General features: G+C 43.9%; 1 protein-coding gene across 1 annotated transcript; it reads right to left on the bottom strand.

Moving 5' to 3' along the window:
- Positions 1-429: 429 nt before the first annotated feature.
- On the bottom strand, positions 430-7800 carry LOC115627026. Its single transcript, XM_030522556.1, has 3 exons — positions 4540-7800; positions 3554-4467; positions 430-3341 (listed from the first exon to the last, which is right to left on the bottom strand). The coding sequence occupies exons 1-3, from the start codon at positions 6372-6374 to the stop codon at positions 2341-2343; spliced, it is 3750 nt and encodes a 1249-aa protein (XP_030378416.1). The 5' UTR covers positions 6375-7800; the 3' UTR covers positions 430-2340.
- Positions 7801-10934: the final 3134 nt, after the last annotated feature.

Here is a 10934-nt window from a genome sequence, read left to right as displayed (position 1 = left end):
TCATGGGACATTTAATGAGCTTCGGTCAGGCCGAATACCCCAAAATATCCTTCACAATTTCAAATAGGGATTTCAAACAAAAATATAATTATTACAGTTTAGACACTTGGTTTCTAATTTCGCGGACAGACGGACCTGGCTATATATCAGTTTTAAAAATGTAATTACAACCTTCTAAAGTTAAAAAGTGTTTGTGTTTGAAAATATTGTATTGGAATAGTTAACCATCATGCTTCATTGTGAAAGAATATCTGCATTATTATGATTATAGTTATTAAAATTAAATTGTAAATTATATTCAGATCAACTCTAAACAGCATCTGCATAGAATTTGATACCAAATGCGAGATCAAAACTATAAAAAAAACTCAATAAATAAAAGTAGATTTGGATCTTTACACTATAAGTTACTTTATGAAAAAAGCCAGATAAAGTAAAATTAACTCTAAGGAAATATCAAACAATGTGCTGTCTAGCTATATACTATATGTATGTATAGAGGATTGTTGATGTGTAAACATTGCCATTATAAAAAAAATAAAGGAAGAAAATCCCATGCAAGTGTAGAGAGCGGACGTGTGGAAAGTGTAGAAAAAAAAAAAAAAATATTGCATCGATAGGTGGTGGTACGCACTAGGACCCGGCGGTTTAGGACCCGTCAGATATTCCAGCTTAATTGGAGTTTAACCCCTAAACTAGAGATCGGAGCGACAGTTTTCAGTTCAAAAGTTAAACTACTACCTTGCTAGATATTAGAGTTTTAACGGGCCTTAAAGACTGGTAAATTGTTTAATTGATGTTTTTCACCTTTTTTTCTTCGTATTTTTGTTGTTGTTCTTAGCTTAGTTTTGGAACACACTATAAAACAGAATTTGTTACGCTTTGCTTTTCCTTTTCATTTGTTCTCTCACGACAGAAATCAGGCTGAACAATTTGTTGTTGTACGTTTACATTGCATTTCATTTCATATCATTCGTTCTTTTGCTTCCACTTTAGTTTGCACTTCTTTCTTTGGAGCAGGAGCACGACGCGCTCATATTTTAGGAGATATACTATATATAGACTATATTTTTGGGCAGACATTTAGGAATACGTTATCGAGCTTAAATACAAGCAAATTAAATGAAAAATGTTTTGGGAGAATTAGCGAGATTGTCGTAATTCGATGGTGTTTCACGTGTGAAGGGAGCACAAGTACATAAATACATACATATGTACATACACACACACACACATACACGCACGCACGCATGGTGGTGGGTTGGAAACCTTGGCTTGTCTTGTTTAGAACTATGAATGGGATCTTCAGCTTATTAGTGGCAGCGACAGAGCGACAGAGAAAGGGAATAAGATGGCGAGACTAAACAGTTATGGCTGGTTGTTGGTAGGGTTGGCTGGTTCGGTGTTCGTGGGTGTAGAATTACAACCCAAAAGATACAACTAAAAATTAAGTTAATTTATTTCTAAAGAGAAACACTTGTAAAAGCTTTTTTGCGTCACAACACACCAATGATTACAAAGACAAAGAGAGACGGAAAGATAAGGAGATACAGTCAAATAGAGACAGAGAGAGAGAGAGAGAAAGAGAGGGAGTGAGAGAGACTCACCACGAGAGCGAGAATTATGCAACAATACATATACGTACATTTTACACATCGATTTAGTTTAAGATCACGTTAAGATCACGAGCGCGACAGAGATAGCATGTACTATATATTAATGTATATATATAAATTAGTATATATTTATGTTTGTGTTGTGTGTGTGTGATTGCTTCACATGTGTTCCATATGATTTCTGCTTAGATACTTGTACGGTAGTAGCTGTATTTGTGCGTCCTTTTGTCCATTTCCCCCCTCCTTCCCGTATTCTGTGTGCGTTGCCTTTCCATCAAGGATTTGATTAGTTAGGCGTTCTCTTCTCACAAAAATTCATTCTATAACTATGTGTGTTGTGTGTATGTTGTATGTTTCGAGTGTGTGTGTGTGTATTTACGCATAACTAATCGACTGTATTTCACAAGTTCTCTTTTTGATGTATTTTTTATGTTTTGTTTGTTTTTTTAAATCATTTTTTTTTTTTGTTTATCCTGCTGGCATCTATGCTTTACGAATACTTTCTATATATTTATGTATGTTGTATGTAAAGGTATTGGCATTTGGAGCAGCGACTGCCTCAGCATCTGTTTTATGATCACTATCTCTGTTCTCAACACTCACTCCACATAGCCGCATCGTGTACGCGCCGCACCACACTACGCTCCTCCAATGGCGCCGGCAGCGGCGACGTTCCCAGTGCTGGGGACGACAGGGCTGTGGTAGTGGTGGGTGCGGCGGGGTCTCAATTATATATGAAATTTGCGGCATCACACAAAGCATCGCTATCATCGTCGAATTTGCCGTTCATGGCATAGCTGCTGGTACCACTCCCATAGACCCATTCCTTCTTGATGAAATCACCATCGGTGGTCGACGACGATGTGTTGTGGAGGGCACCCAGAGAGCTGTGGTCCAGCCGGAAATCATCATCGTCGTCGGGATACAATTGCACAGGTATGGTGTCGGGTATGGAATGCGGCTCAAAGAGATTACCATACGGCGGCAGCGAGTGATTCAAATCGACATGATGATCAACCAGATCGCTGTCGAAATTCGAGATGCGAAACTTGGAGCTGGGCGGTGATTGTGGCGAGTGCGGTGCCGCCGAATCCTCGAACATTACCTCCTCCTTGATGAACATATCGTTGGAGTTGTCGCCGGACCCGGATGAATAGAGATTCGGTTCAACCTTTATGATGGCCGCAGTGGCCAGGGACGGGGAGGATTTCTCATCATCATCATCGTCGTCAAAATGATGATTGTGATGATGGTGATGATGATTGTGATGCGTTCGCTGCTGCGTCCCTAACGCCGTTTGATGACCATTTGTGGCGCTGGCACGCAACTGCGCCGTCGCGTCATCATCATCATCATCGTCCAGATCGGCGAGATGCCGACGTCGGTGGTGGTTTCGGTGGTTATTGCGCTGCTGTTGCTGCGACGAGCTTCCAGCTGCAGCCCGTTGATTGCTGCCGCTGCCGGTGCCGCTGTTGCCCGTCGACATTGTGCTGTAGGAGCTGCTGCCGCCAGTGCTGGCCACAGATGTGCTCTGCTGATTGTGCTGATGCTGCTGTGAATTCGTGTGGGCATGGTGATGGTTGCGAGTGCTGCGTATGATCGTGGAGCCGCCGAGCGCAGCTGATGAGGCAATGGACAGCGGCACACCAGTTGCCTTGGATACCAGCACAGTGGAGGAACACGATGTGGAGGATGATGGCGATGGCGCTGGTGAGGCCCCGACTCCTATACAAAATATCGCAAAAGAGTTGTTAGACAGCTCATTAACAGCTCGTCGTACATACGGTACTAAGATAATTGTCATTATGCATTAATAATTTTAAATAGGATGGACAACCTATTTATGCCTCACACGTATGAAGAATAAATGTGGCCTCAGTTTCAAAAATAAATTAACAATGCTCTTTAATTAGCTTAATTAAGTTAAGTTTACTTACCGGATGCCTGCTGCACAACGCTCGCCAGGGCGGAGGAGAGCGTGGTTGCGCCACCGGTGGAGTGGATAATGGGCGTCTTACGAAGCAGTTGCTGCGTCAAGTTGCTGTTGTTACCAGGGCCTACGCCGCTGCTGTTACTGCTGCCATTGCTGCTGCTACAGCTGCTGTTGCTCGTATTGTGGCCGTTGCTGGTGCCCGCACCGCTCTGTATGACCTGTGTGTGTTGGTGCGACAGTTGTTGCTCGGATACCGAGGACTGTTGCTGCTGCTGCTGCTGTTGCATGTAGTTCTTAATAACAATGGTACGTGTTGGCGTGGAGACGACGAACTGTTGCTGCTGCTGCTGCTGCTGTTGTTGCGGCAGGGAGTGCGACGATGACGATGATGAAAGTGGCTGATGAAGCGAGGCATTCGAGGACTCATTCGAGGAGTCCTCGCCGGTGGTAATACGATTGGTGGTCGTGGTTACAATATGCGAGGAGTTCACAACGCCGACGCCGCTGCTGTTTTGCAGCTCGTCATCGTCATCGCTCAGTCCAGAATTTTCGTCCATATCGATGTCGTGCTGCTGCTGATGAAGCAGCCCGCTAGTGCTGGGCCCATCGAGCTCACTCTGCGGCTCCAGCTTGACAATTGTGGCGGCCACACTGCCGCCATTGGAAGCGCTTGTGCTTGTGGCTGTTGAGGTGCCACTGCTGCCTGTTGACGTCTGCTGCTGATCCTGAAATTTAACAGCGTTGATCGCTTGCGAGGGCTGATCCCGCAGATGCACCTGCATGTGCGTCTGCAACGATGATTGGGTGTGCAATTTCTTCTTGCAGATCTTGCACTCGAATGGAAAATCGCCGGTGTGTGTACGAGCATGTATTTTGAGATTGTAACGTTGGCCAAAGCCCTTCCCGCACACGTCGCATCTATGAGAGGAATAGAGAATACATTAATATAATGCAAACTGTCATTTTGTGCATTTACTGCAGTTCACTTACTTGTGCAGCTTGACGCCTGAGTGCAGCTTGGAATGACCGCGTAAGGAGGCCAACGCACTGAATACTTTGCCACAAATCTCGCACGTCAGATTAACATTCTCGTTGTGGATCTTCTTGTGCACCTTGAAGTACTCGAAGCTCATAAACTCTTTGTGGCATACCTCGCATTTGTATTTATGCCGCTCCGATTGCTGACCGGTGTGGACGCGCATGTGTTTAATGAAATTGGGCCGGAAACGGACAACACGTCCACAAATCTGACACTCGTAGGGCTTGCAACGAAGGCAGTGCTTCTCATAGTTCTTAAGTGATTTGAGCACCATGTTGCAAATGGCGCACTTCATATTGTTGGCATGACCGGAGCGATGGATGTCAAACAGTTCCTTCGAATCGAACTTTTCCACACACTCAACACACTGGTAGCTGGTGGTGGAGGTCGATGTGGAGACAGTATTGGTGCTAGCAGTGGCCACATTAGCGGTGGCCACGGCAGTCACTTGGCCATTGCTGTTGGCCACCACTTGCTGCTGTTGCTGCTGCTGTTTGCTTGTTATATTGCTGCCAGTATTCCCATTGACCACCTGAGACTGTGATGTCTGTTGTTGAGCCAGAGCTACTGTCATTTGCTCAGCGGATGAGGATGCAGCGGTACTGCTGCTAACCACAACAGGTGTGCCGCTTGTGGCACTTGTCGCTGGCGCCGCCTGCAATATAAGCTGTGTGGTGGGTGCACCACCGGGCACCGACTGTTGGACAACGTTCAACACGGTCATTGGGCTGCGACTGATGACCGCTGGCATCCGCACGTATGTTGTGCCGGCTAACCCACCGACCGTATTGCTAATATATACGGGACGACGTTGCAGCTGCACCAGCGCTTCAGACACGGGCACGGCCAGCGCGCGCGTCGTGGTGCTTACAATACTACCTGCAGGCAGCACCAATTGTTGGGTCGTTGCCTGTGACGTCGACTGTGCTGCATTGATATATTCTAATTGCTGCTGTTGTTGCTGTGGCGACATGACATCATCCTCCTCATCCTCTAGTTCGAGCTTCACCTGTGTCTGCTGTATTTGTTGTTGCAGGGCAGCCGCCTGTTGTTGTTGCTGCTCCAGATGCAACTGTTGCTGTTGGTGGTGTTGGTGGTGGTGCTGATGATGATGCGCTGTTGGTTCTGGCTCCTCGTCAGCTTCTGCTGCTTGTGCCTCCTCCTCTATGTCCTGCAGATTCTCATCGTTTAGCTCAGGATCCTCCTCCTCCTCTTCTTCCTCTTTAATGTCATCGGCAGCAATCAGCGCCGCGTTGCCGGTAGTTGATTGAATGATGATGCGGCGCCCATTGAGCAGATGATGCTGTTGCTGTTGTTGTTGGTGTAACTGTTGTTGCAACAATTGTTGCTGTTGTTGCAGGTGCTGCTCCTCTACGCTGCTTAAGCTGTTGCTGCTGTTGTTGTTGTGGTTGTATGCGGAAGCGCTATTTGTTGACGTTATTGTTGTATTTGTTGTTGTCGGTGGGTGGTGGTGGTTGTTGTCGAGCTTCGTTGCTGATGCCGCCGCTGCTGCCGCCGTCGCTGCTGCCATGCCAAGCTCCAATTCATGCTCGTCATCCTGCTCCATGGGAGCATCTTGTAGTATAAATTCGATTTGTTGCGATAATGCGCTATCATTGATGGCAATCAGTCCGTCCAAATCTTTGCCGGCGCCGGTGCTGCTGCTGCCGCCGCCGCCGGCGAACAGTGAGGGCAGAGTGCTGCTGCTGCTGGTGAGTGTGACTGTTGCGGCCCGTGTGGCGGCGCGTGTGGCGCCACCAGCTGAATTTGTGGCACTGCTGGCCATCGTACCAACTATTTGGTGTATGTGTGCGTGTGTGTTCCTTTCCCCTGTATGTTTCGTATGTATGAATGGTTTTGTATGCGTGTGTGTGTGTTTTATATCTCTTGCCGCTTTTGTTGTTGCTTATTCGACTGTTGTTTTATTTACTTGTTAGTCGCCCGTTGCGTTTTTTCTGTTTTTCTATTTATTCTTTTTTTTAGCGTTTACGCGCCGTTTTTCACGTTGGCGTTCTCAATTTCCCGTAATTCCCGTATTTCGTTTTTCTTCATCTACTTTTTCTTTTGCAAGTTTTGTTCACTTAAAAGCAAAATTTTTCGCTTCCTCGTCGTCATCGGTCATGCGGTTTTTCGCACTTGCCATGCGGATGCGTTGCCCGCTGCTTCTTCTTCTATTACTACTGCGTACGTTGTTGTTGTTGTTGTCGTTCGTGTGGTGGCGGTGGCTGGAGATGCTGCGAAGTGGGGCGCTGCTGTGGCGCGTTCGCTCGCCGTCCACATTTTTGTTGCGGCCGCCTCTGGTTGGTTAATTTGTCTTTAACCTTTCCTTGCAGCAACTATTTGTTTTCTTTTAGTTTCTTATTTTTCGTACACACGCACATACAATCATCGACACACACACACACATACCATCAACTGACGGAGCAGAGCTTATTTATTGTTATTATTATTGATTTCCTTTTTAATATTCTCGTTGAGTGTTTTTGCGGTTGTTGTTTTGTTGCTTTTGCTTCTTACGTTTATCTTTTGTGCAATAATTCTACTGCAATTTGAAAGTATTATACGTATCAAAAATATATGTAGGTAGGTATTTGTTTGTATGTTTAAAATATACAATTTGTATTTAAGGGTAAATGCGTTTTACGAATTAATTTCTTCACACACTCTCGCACGCACGCACACACACAAACGCACGCAACACCGACAGCGAAACATTTACATGTACGACACAAACACGCGTATATGTAGATGGGCACTCACACACATACAGAGGCATGCGCGCGGGAACAACAACAAAAATTAATTTTAGCTTTTCCACACAACTTTAATTTTCACATTTGCTTCATTTTTCCACCACATTTTGACCTTTTTCACAGTTTCCCAATAGTTTTTCCCTTTTCTTTTTTTTTTTGCTCTTGCCCACCTCTTCTCTTTTCTTTACTGCACGCGTTTCATTCTATGCCACTGCTCTTTCTTGCGCTTTAGCGCCTTATTCTTTAGCTTTGGCCTTTTCCTTTTTGGTGCTGTCGTCGTTTTATTTCACACACCATAAAAACGTCAAAGTTGAACATTTTATTCTTTTTTTTCAAAATGGAAAATTTTCGGGGCTTCGCTTTTGCGACGCGACGGACATCGACGGCCAACGGGAGCGGAAGCGACGGTCGACGACAGCAAAAAGGCAACGAGCACGATTAGCGGCTGCGCTGCTTGCCTTCTGCTGCTGTTACTACTGTTTGGCTAGGCTCATTCGTTTTGCTCCCCCGCGCGCATTTTTTTTGGTCATGTCTTAGCCTTTTGGTACAAAGAGAGCACTTTTGCCTCTTACATTTTTGTTGCCGTTCTTACTTTTCGATCATACGCTTTAGCATTTACATTCGCGGCGCAGGGTTGCATGCGCGGGCGAGAACAGTGCTGGGTAGTTGCGCAGAATGTTGGGTAGCACTGGATCGTAGGCAGCGCGAAACCTACACAAATTTAAACTGTCATTGTTGAAAGACACATAATTTGTTTGCGAGAAGTCGCAAAAAGTCTACGGAAAATAATTTGAGCAGCAGCGAAATGTTGAGCTTGTGGCCAATTAATAAAAATGTTTTTAAGCACGCATTTGGTGTTAAGAAAAGTAACATAAATTCGGTTTGCAATTATAAATAATAAGCAACCCTGCGCACGCGTTGTTATTGTATTTTTTGCTTTGAACTCGTTATTCGTTGCCGCTGGTATTTTGTTTGCCTTATATTTTATGCGCATTTTCACAGTCGACCCACCACAAGCACACACGCAACAATCAAACTCACACAGTTACCAAGCCGTGTGAAAAATAAAAATACAAAGGACTGCGCGGTTGGAGCCCAAAAGTTTTTTGGAAACGGGCAAGAGAGCAAAATGAGCGTCAAACAGAGAAGCGAAGCAAAAAGAGATTGAGGGAGATAGAGAGCCAGAAATGGCAAAACGAGCGAGCGAGTGGAGCACAGGCCGTTTCATTTCGACAGTTTTGGAATTGCTGCTTCTTCTTGTTTTAGCCGTGTACTCCAGCAACAACAACAAAATCATCACCTTCGTTCGACCGACAGACCACAAAGTGCTGTCAATTTAGCTGTTTCCCGTCAGTTCTGGAGTTACTAAAATGCCGATTGCGGATATGTATTGTAAAATCGCGGCTGCCTTTATCCACAGGATTATTGCAACTGACTTTTCTACAAAACAGGTAGCAAAAAGACCCTTAAATAAAAGGGACTGCACTCTTTATTATCCTATAATAATCCTTGTATTATAACAATTATATATGTATTTGTGTATTAATATTGACTTAGATCTGTGTTTGTTGGCTGCAGTATTTGTTTGGCATCATTTTTGGGTTATTAATATTTGCAAGATGAATTTATCATTCAGAAATAAGTATAGTATGGCTTAAACTGAACCGAGATTTACTAGATCCGACCACTTGTCACGTATCAGTCATTGAATAGATTTGTTCTAGCGAGAGTTGTATTAATGTCATTAACAACAAAGTTTTCAATTGTAATTTTAGATCAATTTGTAGTAATAGATATGGAGTCCTTGAAGAAATGGTGAAATCTTTTGGCACAGGTTACTAATACACCAATCTGGCTACTTTCAATTGCTGATTTGGCCTTTTCTAACATCTAAGAATTGGCAACACTGACCTCAGAGTCCAGCGTACAGAAATGTTCGTGCAAAACGCTGGCGTCGACGTTGCCGTATCTGTGTTGTTGTTATTGGGGGTGGGTAGGTGGTGGTGGCAAAAATATGCCCGCGGGCTATCGTTGGGGTGTTGTGGGGGTTGAATATTGTATCAGCTTACGGCAATGCCTCAACAGCGCTGCTAAATGCGCTTTTTTCACACACTCAAACTTCTGCCCTGCCACCTCCTCCGGTCACAGTCACCGTTTCATGAACGGACCAGCCACAGGCGTGAAGAAATTAACACACAATACAAAAACAAAAGCGAAAACAAAACACATACGCAAAACCCTCGCTTCGTCTGTATTGGAACTAAAGGGCGCTACAACAACGTTTATTCGACCAACAAAGGCAAATTTGGAGTCAACGGATTGCTTATTTGTCAACCTGCTACTCCATAGAACAGTTTTTCCATACACATTTTTTGAAAATAATTAATGCACGAAATTGGCGCCAAACAAAGACACAAATAATGAAAACTAAACGCTTAGCACACGGCGAAATCAGAAGGTTGTTTAAAAAAAACACGCACTCGAATTTTCAAATATAGGTGACTTTCGTGAGCAACTAAAGTTCAAGACTTGGCGTTTGTGCGGCCATTTTTTGCCGAAATCTTGAAAAGATTTTCTGTTTTCTTTCTAGCATAAAAGTAGTAGTTAACAAATGTTTACATCTATATACATATGTAAATATGTACGTACATATGTATATAATACCTATATGTACATATGTATTGGTGTAGGTGCTGGCTTGTTGTTGTTTACATACATAGATCTGACGGATTTAACTACGACTTGCCGACCACCGTAACTGTGACACACCGCTGATTGAGGCCCCTAATTACTTTTTAGTCTGCAGTAGCCAACTACCTCCCTCCCGCCCGAACATCCCACTCCCACCCACAAAGTTGACGTAGGGCACATCCAGCGCCAGCAATAGCGGCGCCCACATTTTAGTTGCTGAGCGTGTTTGCATGTGTGTGTGTGTGTGTGCCGATATGTTTGTTTTTTTCTTTTATTTTGCGTTTGCGTTCATTTATTTATTTTGCTGCACCGCCATTTCGTGCGTGTTTCTTTCGTCTCGTACTCTTCGCACACACTAGCGTCTTGCACTCACTATTGCTAATGATTTTTTTACTACTGCGTCATATGCACACATAATTGTGCAAAAAAAATTAATCGGTGTTTTGTGTGCGCGTTTGTGTGTGATTATTTATTTTTGCGACATTTAGGCTACTGCTCTTTTTTCTTCGCAAACGTAGGCCTTGCCTGGCCTTTGCCGAGGTTGTTTTTCGCGCGATGAGGACACATACACTTAACATCACATTTTGGGTTGTGTATACAAATTATCACTAATAAAAACTATTGATTTATTTTTATTTATGCACAATTCGATTTCAATTTCTTTTGGAAATTTATTGATGCTTTAAAGTTGTGATGTGCGTTTTGCTGCTAGTGGTGAAAAGAAATCGATGTATTGCAGACATCGATATCAAAATTATCGGTGACCATTTCAAACACTATGCAGCTCTAAGAGGGACCGTAATTTTGAATTTTCATTTTGAAAAGGGTAGCTTTTGAAAAATAAAAGCAGTTAAGCATGAATACTGTTTCTTACTTTTCTATTGTTGTTAGATTTTTGTTTT

This window comes from Scaptodrosophila lebanonensis, unplaced genomic scaffold (assembly GCF_003285725.1).
Source record: "Scaptodrosophila lebanonensis strain 11010-0011.00,11010-0021.00 unplaced genomic scaffold, SlebRS2 tig00000089-arrow-pilon, whole genome shotgun sequence".
NCBI lineage: Eukaryota > Metazoa > Arthropoda > Insecta > Diptera > Drosophilidae > Scaptodrosophila > Scaptodrosophila lebanonensis.
Note: the sequence above shows the minus strand (reverse complement) of the source record. Positions and strands in the feature narration are given on the sequence as shown.

Coding starts and splice junctions, on each gene's coding strand:
- LOC115627026 (XM_030522556.1), bottom strand. CDS start 6,374: ATGGCCAGCAGTGCCACAAATTCAGCTGGTGGCGCCACACGCGCCGCC. Junction 4,468..4,539: donor TCAGGCGTCAAGCTGCACAA/GTAAGTGAACTG, acceptor TTCCTCTCATAG/ATGCGACGTGTGCGGGAAGG. Junction 3,342..3,553: donor CGTTGTGCAGCAGGCATCCG/GTAAGTAAACTT, acceptor TATTTTGTATAG/GAGTCGGGGCCTCACCAGCG.